Source organism: Plecotus auritus (genome assembly GCF_963455305.1).
Source record: "Plecotus auritus genome assembly, chromosome: 3".
Taxonomy (NCBI): Eukaryota; Metazoa; Chordata; class Mammalia; order Chiroptera; family Vespertilionidae; genus Plecotus; species Plecotus auritus.
In genome coordinates, this window is record NC_137772.1 from 62,210,474 (window position 1) to 62,228,442 (window position 17,969).

Here is a 17,969-nt window from a genome sequence, read left to right on the forward strand (position 1 = left end):
GATAGTAATGAAAAAGTAGTTTCAGGATTTCCAAATAAAACAGCTTATTTGAAAAAAATTTGATAGAGAAATGATAGATTTGCAGTGCAGGTCACACTATAAAGTGCCTGTAAATCCCCTGGGGATCTTGTTTAAATGCAGATTCTGATTCAGCCTGTCTGGGGCAGGCCTGACATGTTACACTTTCAACAGGCTCCCATGTGATGCTGCTACTAGTGGTCCCAGGCCACTGCTGGCTTAATTTCAGATTAATCATTGAAGATATTGATGAATGTTTTTTGTTTGCTTGTTTTTTCATTACTGCTAGGTGGCTGCAGCCAGATTCCTATGCTGATCCTCAGAAAACATCTTTGATCCTGAATAAGGATGATATTCGTTGTGGTTGGCCTACCACCATAACTGTTCAAACAAAAGACCAATATGGGGATGTGGTGCATGTTCCCAATATGAAGGTAATTATATCAAAATTAAAGTAGGGGACATCTATGTACTGATTGTGACTAATAAAATTTTAGAAATGGTAAGTGTCTAGAAGCCATTTGCCAGACCTTCTTTACATATATGTAATGGAGGAAGCCAAAAAAAAATTTGTTTCAATGACGTTTATATTATTAGCATCTGATTTTCCAAATTATATGGTTTTTTTTGTTTTTTACATTTTGCTGGGTGCTATCGTGATGCAAAGGAAGGATAAAAGAAGTGTCCTTAATAAAGAGCTCCAAGCACATAGAAGGAAGGCCCTCAATAGATAGTGATTTAATTAATCAATAAAAGAAGACATTGTAAAATTTTGTATATGTATTTTTAAACTCAAACACATTCTGCATTCTGTGCTACTGAATAAACATTGAAAATATAATAATGATACTTATTAAATAAACTAGAGGCCTGTTGCACAATATTCGTGCAAGAATAGGCCTTCCTTCCCCTGGCTTCGCTCCTCGCCGCCTGGGAGCCAGCAAGTCCCCGCTCCAGGGCCGCCCGGGAGCCACCAAGTCCTCGCTCCCGGCCGGAGCACTGCTCCTATAGCTCCCTCCGCTCTCCTCACTCCCCCTCATAGCAGGCATAGTGCCTGCCTGGTAGCTCTGCGCCTGTGTATGCAAATTAACCTGCCATCTTTGTCGGGTTAATTTGCATACTCCTGATTGGCTGTGGGCGTAGCGGAGGTATGGTTAATTTACATGTTTGTCTGTTATTAGGTAAGATTAGAAATAAATGAATTTGGATTATAAAAGAATGAAGAACGTAAATAATCATGTGATGTATTGATGAATATAGATCTTTGGATACATTTTCCCCAATACATTAATTAATAAAGACATTTAGACTATATTGTAATGTATAAAGTTAAGTCCTTTGTGATATAATCAATTAATGTAAATATATCATTTTAAACTTTTATTATATTTCTGAGAAAAATCAATATTGAATGAAAATTTGTATAGGCAAACCCCAGCTACCCCCACACTTCACTCAAAGTTACTGTATTACAAAGTGATTTGATTGTTTGGAGTTTAGCATTTATTAGTCCACAAAATCCCTTTTAATTTTAGCTCAATATTACTTTTACCTCAGTGTTACTTTTAGTGGAACTATTACAACTACTTGGTATATTCTTTGATTTATATCACAAAGAAGTACAATGCCAGTGAAACCTTTTACCTGACTCCTAGTAAAAAAGACAAGAGCCATATGGTTCACATGTATGAAGACCAGTAAATAAAACTGTATGGGAAAGTATTTAAACCTAAACAAAAATACTAAACAAAAATCAGGCTTTACCAGTGGCTTTCAAAGTTTTGATAGTGACCCACACCGTAAGGATTTGCACCAGGTCCCAAACATACATATATAGGATGGAATATTATATGCTCTTACTTATATACAACATATATAATACATATTTATACAATATGTTGCACTATGCTTATTTTCTATTTGATTATTTTATGAAAGGTAATGCCCCATCAAAATGATTTCATGGCCACTATGAATTACTCTATGGAATGGAAAAAGAAAATTATAAGGAAAAGAATTGCAAAGAGAAAACAATAATCCTGATAGTGACATAGACACGCAAAAAAGACTCTTGAGGAAAGAATTTTTATCAAAATGGAATACACATTAATATATTGTGGGTAGAATATATTATTCACTGATGAATTTCTCACCTAAGTGTACGTAGTGAGTTGTTGAAATCCAGTCTTTGAGCCCACAGTAAGTTCCTTATTCGTGTGACCACATTGTAATAACCATTTTCCAGGTCAGGATAGCATTTTAATGTTCATATTGTTATGCGTATAGTATTTCTTTAGTTGTATTTTTTTATGTTTTCTCCTTTGCACCTTTTTTTGTATTTTACTCCATTTTGGTACCTGGGTTGTTTATACCTTACATTTCAAAGTCAGACTTTATGCTTTTATCTTTTGTTTTCTTCCTTTTTGGTTTATTTTTTTGCCCACATGATCTAGGTATCTTTCTGGACTCCCTTTTTTTTTCTCCTACTCTGTCCTCCTTTACACTAAACTTCTCATTCATTATACTCAAAATCCATACCAGATTTATCTCTAATTTGGAAGCCATATCTAGGAAATTTCTGTAAATACTATGTAGGAAAAGTGATTTGCATACCTATTGATGTTTAATTTATTAATATATTGTCATATAAGCTGAAAAATACGTTTTTAGTTTTAGCAGCACATGAAGTTTTAGGAACATTTTAGACTTACCAAAATTATTGAAGGATATTTACATAATAATAGCCAGTTATTTGAAACATAAAAATGTGTTTGCAGCTAATATTTCAGTGAGATCTGAATTTTTTTTTGTTTTTGTTTTTATTATTATTTTTTTAATTGTTTGAAGTATTACAAATAGTAGTACATATGTCTCCTTTTTTTTTTTCCCCCATTGACCTTCCCCCGGCCTCCCCTTCCCCCCAGTACATGCCTTTACCTGCCCCCTCCCCCCAGTGTTTTTTATCCATTGGTTATGCTTATATGCATGCGTACAAGTCCTTCGGTTGATCTCTTACAGCCCACCCCCACCCCCCCCCCCCCCCGGAACCTCCTCTGCCTTCCCGCTGTAGTTTGACAGTCTGTTCAATGCTTCTTTGCCTCTGTATCTATTTTTTTTCCCCATTTCATTCCTTTAAAAAATCTTGCCTCTGCAGACTAGAAATAAACATATAATAACAAAAAATGTTTGAGTCCCAATTTCCATGTCCAACCGTTCTGAGTCCCCGTTTCAATGTCAAACAGTTCCTTATGTGTACATGTCAGCAATGATATCTGGATGGTGGGCACATGGTGGCAATGCAGGTCCAACCCTCTCTGGTTTGGTCCTAGGCAACCTGCTGCGATGCACAGCTGCTGACTGCTAGCGTGGCAAGGCGTCGTCAGCGTCTTCCATCTCTGGACTGTTTCTCCTCTTGTCTTCGTGGTTGGAGCAGACTTGTCAATTCCTCTCTGTTGCAGGAATCCACATGGTCTTGGAGTTGTTTTCTGAAAATATACAAACATATTCTCGACCAAAAGTTAATAAAGGAATCTTTTCTATATAATTGATTTGGGATCCTTTTTATTTTTGCCCAAATGATTTTCCTTTGTCTTATTTAGACACCATGTGTGTTTTTCATGGGTGTCTTGCTGGTAGCATTACAAATGAAAACTAATTTTGTAAAGTAAAAGTTTTCTAGATGTGATTTACTTATAGGATATTTTTCCTTACATGATATTACCCTTCTATCCCCCCTTTTCTGATTAATGGAGGCTTTTGTAACTTTTATGATGCAGTCTTGATGACTTTAAATTTTAATTTTTTTAAAATAAATCTTTATTCAGATTATTACAATTGTTTCTCCTTTTTCCCCCCATAGCTCCCCTCCACCCGGTTCCCACCCCACCTTCTGCCCTTACCTCCCCCCCACTGTCCTCATCCATGGGTGTATGATTTTTGTCCAGTCTCTTCTGAACCCCCCCATACCCCTTTCCCCCTGAGAATTATCAGTCCACTCCCTTTCTATGCCCCTGATTCTATTATATTCACCAGATTATTCTGTTCCTCAGGTTTTTAATTCACTTGATTTTTAGGTTCACTTGTTGATAGATATGTATTTGTTGTTCATAATTTTTCTCTTTACTTTTTTCTTCTTCCTCTTCTTTAAGAATACCTTTCAGCATTTCATATAATACTGGTTTGGTGGTGATGAACTCCTTCAGCTTTTTCTTATCTGTGAAGCTCTTTATCTGCCCTTCAATTCTGAATGATAGCTTTGCTGGGTAGAGTAATCTTGGTTGTAGGTTCTTGCTATTCATCACTTTGAAAATTTCTTGCCACTCCCGTCTGGCCTGCATAGTTTCTGTTGAGAAATCAGCTGACAGTCGTATGGGTGCTCCCTTGTAGGTAATTAACTGTTTTTCTCTTGCTGATTTTAAGATTCTCTCTTTGTCTTTTGCTCTTGGCATTTTAATTATGATGTGTCTTGGTGTGGTCCTCTTTGGATTCCTTTTGTTTGGGGTTCTGTGCGCTTCCTGGACTTGTAAGTCTATTTCTTTCACCAGGTGGGGGAAGTTTTCTGTCATTATTTCTTCAAATAGGTTTTCAGTATCTTGCTCTCTCTCTTCTTCTGGCACCCCCATAATTCTGATGTTGGTACGCTTGAAGTTGTCCCAGAGGCTTCTTACATTATCTTCAACTTTTTGGATTTTTTTTTCTTTTTGCTTTTTCAGTTGAGTGTTTTTTGCTTCTTTGTATTTGAATTCTTTGACTTGATTCTTGTGTTCCTTTAGTCTGTTCTTGGGTCTCTGTATAATATTTTTTATTTCAGTCAGTGTATGTTTAATTTCTAGTTGGTCCTTTTTCATATCTTCGAGGGTCTCGTTATATTTATCGGCCTTTTCTAGGATATTCTTGAAAAGCCTTATAACCGTGGTTTTGAATTCTATATCCAGTCATTTGTTTTCCTCCATTTCTTTCGTTTGTGATCTGTTTCTTTGACGCCGCATTTTCATTGATTCCCTGATTTGGTAGGGTAGCTTTGTGTGCTATGTTTCCTATATGGCCCAGTGGGTAGGCCTCCCCAGTTAACCTGAGGTGGACACTCTTGGTGCACCCCTTTGTGAACTGTGTGTACAGCCTTGTTGTAGTTAAGTCTTGATTATTGTTGGTATCACTGGGAGGAATTGACCTCCAGGCCACTTGGCTGTAAGGATCAGCTGTGTCTATGCTGGGAGAAGTTTGGTGTTGGAGACAGCCTTATAGGATTAGACTTGTCAAATTGCAATAGCCTCTGTGCTCAGCTTGGATGGTTTGGAGTCTCAGGGCGGAGCAGACAGTCTTGGCTTCCAGTCAGCTTTGCCCTTGTGAGCGTGCGCACCTGCAGACCTCTGCCTTCCCCGGCTTCTGACTCCCTTCCACTAGGGAAAGCCTGTGGCAACCTCCGCAGCCTTTGTGCGTACTGGCATGCCCGTGCCTGCAGACCTTTGCCTTCCCTGGCTCCCGAGTCTCCGCCTGAGAGTCCAGATTCCCCCCACAAGAGCATGGGTCCCCAGGGGCTCGCCTGGAACTGGGGTTCAGTGCAGTCAGGAGCTTCTGACCCCCTTCCACTAGGGAAAGCCTGTGGCAACCTCCACAGCCTTTGTGCGCACTGGCATGCGCGCGCCTGAAGACCACTGCCTTCCCCGACTCCTGAATCTCCGCCCGAGAGTCCAGATTCCCCCCCGTAAGAGCACGGGTCCCCAGGGGCTCGCCTGGAACTGGGGTTCAGTGCAGTCAGAATTGGGGTTCAGTGCAGTCAGGAGCTTCGGACTCCCTTCTGTTAGGGAAAGCCTGTGGCAACCTCCGCAGCCTTTGTGCACACTGGCTCGCGCACCTCCGGAACCCTGCCTGCCGGGACTCTCCCGGGTCTCCCCCGGGTCTCCGAGTCTCCGGGTGCCTTTCTCTACCTGACAGTCTAGACTCCCCCTGTATGAGCCTGGGTCCACGGGGTTTCGCCCAGGACTGGGGTTCAGTGCAGTCAGAACTGGGGTTCAATGCAGTCAGGGGCTTCCTTCCCCCTCCCGCCAGAGAAAGTCAGCCAGGCTCTCAGCCGCCCTTCCCTCTGTGCGCACAAAGACCCTTTGCCGTACCTCCTATTCTCTGTGAGCTTTTCTCTTTCCTTCTAGTTGTAGAATTTTCACTCAGCCAGCTTTCCTGTGGTTCTGGATGGTGTCCGTTCTGTCTTTTAGTTGTAGTTTTGAAATTGTTGTGCGAGGCAGCAGTTTAGGTGCTTACCTATGCCGCCATCTTGGTTTCTCTTCCCTAAATTTTAATTTTTTGACAAAAATATGACTGCTTTAGTTCCATTGCATGTTCAGGAATTTTACCATGAGATGAACTACCAATAGAAATTTTAGTTACCACATTAGGAACAGCTTTTTGTGCAGTACAATTAAATTTTCTTGAATATTCACTTATTTCAATTAGCCTATTTAAATTAATCTGAAAACTTGATTATTATTTTACCTTCAAATTTAATACTCTACCAACAATCTTAGTTTACCCTGTAAATATTAATGGAAAAGATTATTTGCATTCTTGAGTAGGCCCTGAGCATTCCTGGTGCTAGGCTGGATTTAGATATAGGGCAGCTGCTGTCAGCCAAGTCTCTGTCTGTTACCTGGGTCCCAATCTGAGCTGGGCCAAGTCACTGTCCGTCACCTGTGTCCCGATCTGAGCTGGGCGTGGGAAGCAAAGCAGCCATGGGGGCAGGAGACCTCCCTCAGAAGGGTGAGGGTTCAGGCCCCTGCAAGGTTGGGCGGGTGAGGGTCTGTGCCCCACCTCTGTTGATCCCCAAGTTCTGTCCTGATGGCTCCTCTGCCACTGTGCCTGTCTTAGGTTGTTCCTTCCCTGAGGAATCTTACCCGTCTCTGGCTAACCAGTCATCCTCTGGGGCCAAGCAGGGTGATGTGAAGTTCAGTTCTGTCTCCTTGGTAGCCTATGCCCCCGTGGCCTCCACGCCCAGTACCTGCCTTGGGATCCCCTGGCCTGCTGGTGGGGCCCCAGAACTGATCAGATATCTCGGGGAACTCAGGTTTCTTCTCCAGGGAGGGCCCAGCTCACACGATTGGGCGAGAGATAGATCCATGGTACCAGCCACCACAAGTCTTCAAGCTCAGCATGAACAGAAAGCTAAGGCAACAGCTGAGGGCAATTGGATTGTGAGAAGAGGATCCCTCTTGGCACAAAAGGCAAGAGGGGCCAATATAGAATGCTCAAGTGCCTTCCCAACGCCTTAATTACTTCTGAAAGGGATTATATCCTTTCATGTCCTTTTTTTTTTTTTTTTTTAAATTGCTGCCAAACATTCCAACAATTAGTTTGTAAGTTTGTTTGGGATAATTGTACAATATGCTGTTGTAAAATATCTAAAATTTTAATGACATTGTAGAATAATATCATGTAAGGATATTCTTTGCTCTAGGCCAGGGGTGGGCAAACTTTTTGACTCGAGGGCCACAATGGGTTCTTAAACTGGACCGGAGGGCCGGAACAAAAGCATGGATGGAGTGTTTGTGTGAACTAATATAAATTCAAAGTAAAGGAGCGGAGGGGAGAGCAAGAGAACCCTCCGCTCTTTCAGCTCCGCGGGCCGGATAGAACAGCCGAACGGGCCGGATCCGGCCCGCGGGCCGTAGTTTGCCCACGGCTGCTCTAGGCCATGGCTATTAAATTTCAAACTGGCTGTCAATTTCTTTTTGTAACCTTATATAAACTTTGTCAGGGAGGCAAAAACACAAATTATTCCCCCATAACCCCCCACCCCCTACTTATGTCCCACCCCCTTGTTATCTGTGTCCATTGATTAGGCTCATATGCATGCACACAAGTCCCTTGGTTGATCTCTCCCCCTTACCCCCACCCTCCCCTACCTTCCCTGGGGTATGACGTGCTGTTTGACGTTTCTCAGTCTCTGGATTTGTTCTTGTTCATCAGTTTATGTCGTTCATTATATTCCACAAATGAGTGAGATCATGTGATACTTATCTTTCTCTGCCTGGCTTATTTCACTTAGCATAATACTCTCCATCTCCATCCATGTTGTTGCAAATGGTAGGAACTCCTTCTTTTTTACCGCAGTGTAGTATTCCATTGTGTAGATATACCACAGTTTTTTAATCCACTCATCTGCTGATGGGCATTTGGGCTGTTTCCAAATCTTACCTATGGTGAATTATGCTGCTATGAACATAGGGGTGCATATATCCTTTCTGATTTGAGTTTCTAGTTTCTTGGGATATATTCCTAGAAGTGGGATTACAGGGTCAAACAGGAGTTCCATTTTCAGTTTTTTGAGGAAACTCCATACTGTTCTCCACAGTGGCTGCACCAGTCTGCATTCCCACCAGCAGTGCACGAGGGTTCCTTTTTCTCCGCATCCTCACCAACACTTGTCGTTTGTTGATTTGTTGATGATAGCCATTCTGACAGGTGTGAGATGGTATCGCATTGTCGTTTTGATTTGCATCTCTCGGATAATAAGTGACATTGAGCATGTTTTCATGTGTCTCTTGGCCTTCCTTCTGTCTTCTTTCGAAAAGATTCTATTTAGGTCTGTTGCCCATTTTTTTATTGGATCATTTATCTTCCTTTTATTAAGTTGTATAAGCTGCCTGTAGATGTTGGAAATTAAACCTTTATCTGTGATACCATTTGCAAATATGTTCTCCCATACAGTGGGTTTTCTTGTTGTTTTGTTGATGGTTTCTTTTGCTGTGCAAAAGCTTTTTATTTTGATGTAGTCCCATTTGTTTATTTTCTCTTTGGCTTCCATTGCCCTAGGGGCAGTATCACTGAAAAAGTTCTTTTGGCATATGTCTGAGATTTTGCTGCCTGAGGATTCCTCTAGTATTTTTATGGTTTCCCGTCTTATATTTAAGTCCTGTATCCATTTTGAGTTTATTTTTGTGTATGGTGTAAGTTGGTGATCTAGTTTCATTTTTTTGCATGTATCTGTCCAATTTTCCCAACACCATTTATTGAAGAGACTGTCTTGACTCCATTGTATGCTCATGCCTCCTTTGTCAAATATTAATTGCGCATAGTGGTTTGGGTCGATATCTGGATTCTCTATTCTATTCCATTGATCTATATGTCTGTTCTTGTGCCAGTACCAGGCTGTTTTGAGGACAGTGGCTTTGTAATACAGCTTGAAATCTGGTATTGAGATCCCTCCTACTTTATTCTTCTTTCTCAGGATTGCTGTGGCTATTCGGGGTCTTTTTTTATTCCAGATGAATTTTTGGAGAGTTCTTTCTAGGTCTGTGAAATATGCTGTTGGTATTTTAATGGGGAGTGCATTGAATCTATAGATTGCTTTGGGTAGTATGGACATTTTGATGATGTTGATTCTACCAATCCATGAACATGGTATGTTCTTCCATCTGTTTATATCTTCCTCTATCTCTTTTTTCAGTGTCCTGTAGTTTTCTGCATATAGGTCTTTTACCTCCTTGGTTAGGTTTATTCCTAAGTATCTTAATTTTTTTGGTGCGATGGAAAATGGGATTGCTTTTTTAGTCTCTCTTTCTGTAAGTTCACTGTTGGTGTATAGAAATGCCATAGATTTCTTGGCGTTAATTTTGTATCCTGCTACCTTGCCAAATTCATTTATTAAGTCTGTTAGTTTTTTGATAGAGTCTTTCGGGTTTTTTATGTACAATATCATGTCATCTGCAAATAAGGACAGCTTTACTTCTTCTTTTCCAATTTGGATGCCTTTTATTTCTTCTTCTTGTCTAATTGCAATGGCTAATACTTCCAGTACTATGTCAAACAGGAGTGGTGAGAGTGGGCATCCTTGTCTTGTTCCTGTTCTTAGGGGAAATGGTTTTAGTTTTTGCCCATTGAGTATGATGTTAGCTGTGGGTTTATCATATATAGCTTTTATTATGTTGAGGTATGATCCTTCTATTCCCACCTTGTTGAGAGTTTTTATCAAGAAAGGGTGTTGGATTTTGTCAAATGCTTTTTCTGCATCAATTGATATGACTATGTGATTTTTATCTTTCAATTTGTTTATGTGATGTATCACATTTATTGATTTTCGGATATTGAACCATCCTTGCATTCCTGGGATAAACCCTACTTGGTCATGGTGTATGATCTTTCTGATGTACTGCTGGATCCGATTTACTAGAATTTTGTTGAGGATTTTGGCATCTACATTCATGAGGGATATTGGCCTGTAATTCTCTTTCATTGTGTTGTCTTTATCTGGTTTTGGTATTAGGGTGATGCTGGCTTCATAGAAGGAGCTTGGAAGTGTTCCTTCCTCTTGAATTTTTTGGAATAGTCTGAGGAGGATAGGTTTTAGTTCTTCCTTGAATGTTTGGTAAAACTCTCCTGTGAAGCCGTCTGGCCCCGGGCTTTTGTTTGCCGGAAGCTCTTTGATGACTGCTTCAATTTCTTCCATAGTTACTGGCATATTGAGCTGTTTAGATTCTTCCTGATTGAGTTTTGGAAGGTTATATTTTTCTAGGAATATGTCCATTTCCTCCAGGTTGTCCAGTTTGTTGGAATAGAGTTGTTCGTAGTATTTTTTAACAATCCTTTGTATTTCGGCGGGATCTGTTGTTATTTCACCTCTTTCATTTCTGATCTTGTTTATTTGGGTCCTCTCTCTTTGCTTCTTGGTGAGCCTGGCTAGAGGTTCATCAATCTTGTTTATCCTTTCAAAGAACCAGCTCTTGGTTTTGTTGATCTTTTGTATTGTTTCTTTGGTCTCTATGTCGTTTATCTGTGCTCTGATCTTTATTATTTCCTTCCTTCTGCTTACACTGGGCTTTTCTTGTTGCTCTTTTTCTAACTCTTTGAGTTGTTGGGTTAGGTAATTTATTACCCCTGTTTCTTGTTTTTTGCAGTAGGCTTGTAGAGCTATGAACTTCCCTATCAAGACTGCTTTTGCTGTGTCCCATAGATTTTGGATTGTAGTGTTTTCATTGTCATTTGTTGCCATGATGTTTTTTATTTCTTCTTTGATCTCTCTGGTAACCCAGTCATGGTTTAATAGCATGCTGTTTAGTCTCCATGTGTTTGATTTCTTTGGGTTGTTTTTATTGTAGTTGATTTCCAGTTTTATGCCACTGTGGTCTGAGAAGATGCTTGATATGATTTCTATCTTCTTGAATTTGAAGAGACTTTGCCTATGTCCCAACATATGGTCTATCTTTGTAAATGACCCATGTGGACTTGAGAAGAATGTATATTCTGTGGCTTTGGGGTGAAATGTTCTGAAGATGTCAATTAATTCCATCTGGTCTAGTGAGTCATTTAGGATTGATGTTTCTTTGCTGATTTTTTGTTTAGAGGATTTGTCCAATGGTGATAGTGGGGTATTAAAGTCTCCTACTATGATTGTATTGCTGTCAATCTCTCCCTTGATATCCTCCAGGAGTTTTTTTATGTATTTGGGTGCTCCTGTATTGGGTGCATATATGTTTACCAGAGTTATTTCTTCTTGTTGGATTGCTCCCTTTAGTATTATGAAGTGGCCTTCCTTATCTCTTGTTATGTCCTTCAGTTTGAGATCTAATTTGTCAGATATAAGTATTGCTACCCCAGCTTTTTTTTCAGTTCCATTTGCCTGAAAAACCTTTTTCCATCCCTTCACCCTCAGTCTGTGTGCGTCTTTTTTTCTGAGGTGGGTTTCTTGTAGACAGCAGATATATGGGTCATGTTTTCTTATCCAATCCATTACCCTATGTCTTTTGATTGGGGCATTTAATCCGTTTACATTTAAAGTTATTATTGATAGGTACTTATTTGTCGCCATTCCTATTCTTTACACCTGTGTTCCTTCTTCGCTTCCTATTTCTTTTTTTTTTTTTTACAGCAGACCCTTTAGCATTTCTTGCATTGCTGGTTTGGTGGTAATAAATTCCCTTAGTCCTTTTTTGTCTGTGAAGCTCCTGATTTCACCTTCAATTTTGATTGACAGCCTTGCTGGGTACAGTATTCTTGGATTCAGACCCTTCCTTTGCATGACTTTGTATATTTCATTCCATTCCCTTCTGGCCTGATGAGTTTCTGTTGAGAAATCAGTTGCTAGTCTGATGGGGGTTCCTTTGTATGTAACTTTCTGTCTCTCTCTGGCCGCTTTTAAGATTCTTACTTTGTTGTTGGTGTTTGCCAATTTAATTATAATGTGCCTTGGCGTCGGTCTTTTGGGGTTCATTTTGCTTGGGACTCTGTGAGCTTCTTGGATTTGTGTGGGTTTTTTCTTCCCTATATCAGGGAAATTTTCTGTCATTATTTCTTCAAATAGGTTTTCTATTCCTTGCTCAGCTTCCTTTCCTTCTGGAACCCCTATTATGCGGATGTTGTTTTGTTTCGTGTTGTCCCAAAGTTCCCTTAGGCTCTCCTCCTGCCTTTTAATTTTTTTTTCTAGAAGTTGCTGTACTTGGGTATTTTTTCCCATCTTGTCTTCTAGCTCACTGATGCGGTCCTCTGCTTCTTCTAGTCTACTCTTGATGCTTTCTATTGAGTTCTTTACAGCAGCGATGTCATTTTTCATTTCTTCTTGGTTCTTCTTCATTTCCTCTTGGTTCTTGCTCATATTGTCGAATTTGTCTTCCATTCTTTTCAGCCACCTTATGACCATTTCTCTGAATTCTTTTTCTGGAAGGTTGCTTGCTTCCATTTCATTTACTTCCTTTTCTGGTGATGCCTGCTTTTCTTTCATATGCGGGCTGTGTCTTTGTCTCCCCATGGTCTCTCTTCTCTGGGTGTCTGGTTATGTAGTTCTCTCTCTCCTGCGTCGATTTAAAGGCACAAAATACAGCACTACCAGGTACAACACACAAGGCACTGAACAGAAATGTATTCACGATATTAACAACCTCCAATAAAGGTGACCACCATAGAAAGACAAATCAGGGGATAGTAGAGAAAGAAGAAGAGGAAAAAGAAAGGAAGAAGAAAAAGAAAAAAAAAAGGGGGTGTCAAAATGAAATTGGGAAAAGGGAAAAAAAGAAGAAAAAAAAGTAAGAGAGACAAGAAAGAGACTAAGAGAGAAAGGGAAACAGACTATATATATTGGGGATAAAACTCCAATAGAACAATCACTTATCCCAGCAAATGCCAGCAACAAGTACCTGGGGATTAATACAAACTACAACACCAACTAATATTGAGTGAGGCAAGGGAAAACAGAAGCACTAAACAAACAAAAAAATAAAAGAAGAATAAGCAAAACAATCTCACAAAAAAGCATAAAAATTCGATATAATCTACATTCAAATGAACAACAACAAAAGGACAGAGAGAAGAACAATTTTTTGGATAGTTAAGACAGCGAAGAGAGAGGTGTGTATGGACTTGGAGCAGGGGATTGGAGATTAGATATATAAGTAGGGTGAAATTTTAAAAGGGGGTAAACAGAAAAAATAGGGAAAATCTAAAGCAGGAAAGGGGTAAGATAAACAGGACACTGAAAAGGGAAAAGTGAGGAAGAGAGTGATGGCATAAAGGTAGATTTGAGATAGAGTAAAATGATGTTAAAGGAAAGATAAAAATAGAATGTAGAACATTAATCCCAAAACAAAATGAAGAGAAAATAAAATGACACTTAAAAAAAAAAAAAAGGATAAAATAGCAGTAGTAATAATACGGATTGAAAATAAAAATGTAATAATTAAAAAGGTAAAATCAAGTGAGGAAAAAAATTAGTTTCTTGAGTAAAAGATGCAAAAAATGAAAATAAAAAAATAAAAAATAAAAATAAAATGTGGAGTAGTGAAGGTCATTCACTTCCTCTGTTGTTCTATTTGGCACGCCTGTTTCTCAGTCCGGACAGTATTGCAGTTCCCTGCGTTCCACTGCTCTTCAGTGATGTAAGCCAGTCCTGATTTTAAGCAGGCGGTGTGTCTTAATTCGTATTCCTTTATTTTTGATTACACAAGAGTCAATTTGTGATTCAGCCCCTGGGTGGCAGTGTTTCTGGATTGACTTCCGGGTTTATCTATGGCCTCTCTAGGGAGTGTTAGAGCCTTCTTTCCCTGTGGCACTCACTACCGGTTTGTGGGAGTGGGTCTGCCTCAGAGCTGGCTCTCCGATGGTCACTCCCCGCTCCGATCCCCAGGTTCCAGAAAAACAACTTTCCCCTGCAGTCTCCCAGGGTGTCCCCAACTGGGTGAACCTATGAATTGGGCTTAGTAATCAGAAGCAAGAATTTCAAGAGGAAAAAGCCCAAGTGTGCGCACTCCGTGGCTGCGCGTAAGTCTAGCACACCCCTGAAATTCTTAGGGTGTCCCTGCACTTCAGATCAAAATGGGTTGCTTTTTAGAGAGCCCTTCTGTTAGCAGCTCTGAGGACCCCCTTCCACATTCACAGATCACACCAGCCCCAGCAGCCACCGATTTTTCTAGGCACAGACTTCCCTGGTCCTCCAGCTCCCGCAAAACGCGCGTTCCTCTCTCGCACTGGGACCAGAGACCTCACCTTATCCCAGGCGAAATCTGACCTTTCCGTGGTGGAGTGTAGAGCTCCTCTGAACCCGTGTGTTTGCGCCAATTGGGGAGCGTTGTTCTGGGGCTCGCAGCTGTTCCGTGGGTGCCGCAGTTGTGGATTCTCAGGCTTCGGATAAGCTCCACTTTCCGGTTCCAGATGGCGGCGACTCCACGTCCAAGCCCGCAGCTCCGGGAGGGGACCCAGCCGCAGTGGGAGCTGCCAGGTCAGGGGAACCCCGTCTAGCAGTCTCCCACCTTCTTCTGGAGTTCAGCTGTTTCCCAACTTGCCAACAAACACTCCTAGTGCGACCCTCAGCTGTTCTTTCTTTCTGCTCCGGGACAAGGCTCGGAACACGTCTGTCTATTCCGCCGCCATTTTTCTCCCCCTATCTTCTTTTTGTTGAGTTGCATGAGTTCCCTGTAAATGTTGGAGATTAAACCCTTATCGTTGATATCATTGGCAAATATGTTCTCCCATGCAGGGGGCTTTCTTGTTGTTTTATTGATGGTTTCCTTTGCTGTGCAAAAGCTTTTTATTTTGATGTAGTCCCATTTGTTTATTTTCTCTTTGGCTTCAATTGCCCTAGGAGCAGTATCAGTGAAGAAGTTCCTTCGTCATATGTCTGAGATTTTTCTGCCTGTGGATTACTCTAGTATTTTTTTTTTTAAAATATATTTTTATTGATATTTTACAGAGAGGAAGGGAGAGGGATAGAGAGCTAGAAACATTCATGAGAGAGAAACATCGATCAGCTGCCTCCTGCACACCCCCTACTGGGGATATGCCCGCAACCAAGGTACATGCCCTTGACCGGAATCGAACCCGGGACCCTTCAGTCCGCAGGCCGACGCTCTATCCACTGAGCCAAACCGGTTTCGGCTCCTCTAGTATTTTTATGGTTTCCCGTCTTATGTTTAAGTCCTTTATCCATTTTGAGTTTATTTTTGTGTATGGTGTAAGTTGGTGATCTAGCTTCATTTTTTTGCATGTTTCTGTCCAATTTTCCCAACACCATTTGTTGAAGAGACTGTCTTGACTCCATTGTATGTTCATGCCTCCTTTGTCAAATATTAATTGAGCATAGTGATTTGGGTCAATTTCTGGGTTCTCTATTCTATTCCATTGATCTATATGTCTATTCTTGTGCCAGTACCAGGCTGTTTTAACAACAGTGGCTTTTTTAAGCAGCAACTGTTTGTTATTTAGTGAACAAAAAAGTCACATAGGAAATAAAGAATAACAAAAATTCTTTAAAGGAAGCACAGTTTGTAAAAGAAAGCAGAATAGATATCATTGTATAATATCTTAATACTTAGTGTGTAAAAGTGTTCAGTGGTTTATTTTAAGGTTAATGGACAAATACACTTCTAATGTCAATTTATTTAGGGTGAATATAGTTGTTTAAAACAAGATTAAATCAAAATAGCATATATAAAAAGTGGCTATAATTTAAAATCAAATATTTTGAAATATGAAGCTTTTTCTTTTTAAAAAAGTTTAAAGCTTTTAATGGTGTCCATATATATATGAGTTTAAGAAGTATATTATATATATTTAAACTTCTGTTTTAATATGAGATGGATTTTTTATATTTTTAGGGCATTATGTCAGTTCAAATACTGATCTGGTTGGGTGTTTTTTGCTACCTTCCAAACCACTGATTCAGTCCTCTATGCTTCATTCTCTATACCAGTGGTCGTCAAACCACGGCTCACGAGCCACATGCGGCTTTTTGGCCCCTTGAGTGTGGCTCTTCCACAAAATATCACGTGCGGGCGCGCACATACAGTGCGATTGAAACTTCGTGGCCCATGCGCAGAAGTCGGTTTTCAGCCTGGGCGAGTCTATTTTGAAGAAGTGGCGTTAGAAGAATAAGTTTAAAAAATTTGGCTCTCAAAAGAAATTTCAGTCGTTGTACTGTTGATACTTGCCTCTGTCGCGACCCACAGGTTGAGAACCGCTAGCAGGGTCGCCTAAGACCATCGGAAAACACAGATATTACATTACGATTCATAACAGTAGCAAAATTATAGTTATGAAGTAGCAACGAAAATAATTTTATGGTTGGGGGTCACCACAACATGAGGAACTGTATTGTTGCAGCATTAGAAAGGTTGAGAACCACTGCAACTGTTGATTCTTTGTAATGTATTCTTCATTTTAGTTATTGCAGTCTTAATTTCTGGGTGGCTCATTTTTATGGTTTTTTTCTTCATTGTTATGTTTCTTATCTCTTCATTGAAGTTCTCAATTCATCTACTCTTTCACTAAATTCATTCAGCATCCTTATAATCAGTGTTTTAAACTCTGCATCTCATCTGGCAGTTGAATAAGCCTTTGACAAGAATGCCTAAGATGGACCAATGATAACATATTTATAAAACTATGAGTCCATAATTATAAATTGCTTCTTTTCATATGTCACAGACAATTATATAATATTTGTTTTGTTTTTTTATAATATCACGGTTAGGTCGAAGTGAAAGCCGTTCCTGTTTCTCAGAAAAAAACATCTTTACAACAAGAGCAAGTAAAGAAACCTCAAAGGATTCCTGGCAGTCCTGCCATAACAGCTGTACCTTCTAATACTGACAAGACTTTTGGTGGATTGGCATCACCAAAGCTAGATGTTTCATATGAACCAATGATAGTGAAGGAGGCCCGATATATTGCCATAACAATGATGAAGGTAATTTATTTTACTTACCAGAAAAATTTTATTTCTTACCAATTATTCACTTAGTAAACATTTCAGTTATTCAAATTCAAGCATAAAATTATAGGTCTATAGAGATGTTGGTAGTTGTAAACTTGTAACATATTGTTTAAAATGGTGTTATTTTTCTTCAAAGAGGGTTTTCATTTGTTTTTGGAAGACATCTAGAAGGGATTGCCAATAATAGATCAAATTGATTCAATCAGAGATTGAAATGGTTGAAAATTATATTTCAGTTCCTACAGAAGTACTTGTTTGTTTTCAATTTACCATTACTCTTAGGACATAGCCTTTCAGAGATTCAGTTTACCTAACTAGCCCCCTTCAATTTTGGGATTCTCCCAAATGCCACCTTCATCTCTTTAGGTTTCTTCAGGCTTTTTAGCCTCCTGATACCTTCAGAAAGATTTAAAAAAAATATTTTTCCAGCTTTTTAACTCTCTTCAGAGGCAGCTTTAGTCTAAATTACCAACGTGTTATTATTAATTGAAGCAGAAATTGTTACCATTAATTGAAGCAGAAACTGGTAATTTTGCCATTATTAGAATGTAGTGGTGATCCATTCAAAGCTTTCATTTAGAGCAGTGGTTCTCAACCTTCCTAATGCCGCGACCCTTTAATTCAGTTCCTCACGTTGTGGTGACCCCCAACCATAAAATTATTTTCGTTGATACTTCATAAGTGTAATTTTGCTACTGTTATGAATCGTAATGTAAATATCTGTGTTTTCCGAAGGTCTTAGGCTCTATAGCAGTGGTTTTCAACC

At 39.8% G+C, this 17,969-nt stretch overlaps 1 protein-coding gene across 27 annotated transcripts in view; it reads left to right on the forward strand.

Moving 5' to 3' along the window:
- MYCBP2 (MYC binding protein 2) overlaps nt 1-17,969 on the forward strand; it is a 308,362-nt gene that overhangs the window by 181,111 nt on the left and 109,282 nt on the right. For all 27 annotated transcript variants that reach the window (XM_080658818.1, XM_080658838.1, XM_080658842.1 and 24 more), the window contains 2 exons: nt 308-452; nt 16,961-17,176. In XM_080658818.1, coding sequence (XP_080514944.1) covers nt 308-452; nt 16,961-17,176 — 361 coding nt within the window. The remainder of the gene's footprint in view (nt 1-307; nt 453-16,960; nt 17,177-17,969) is intronic.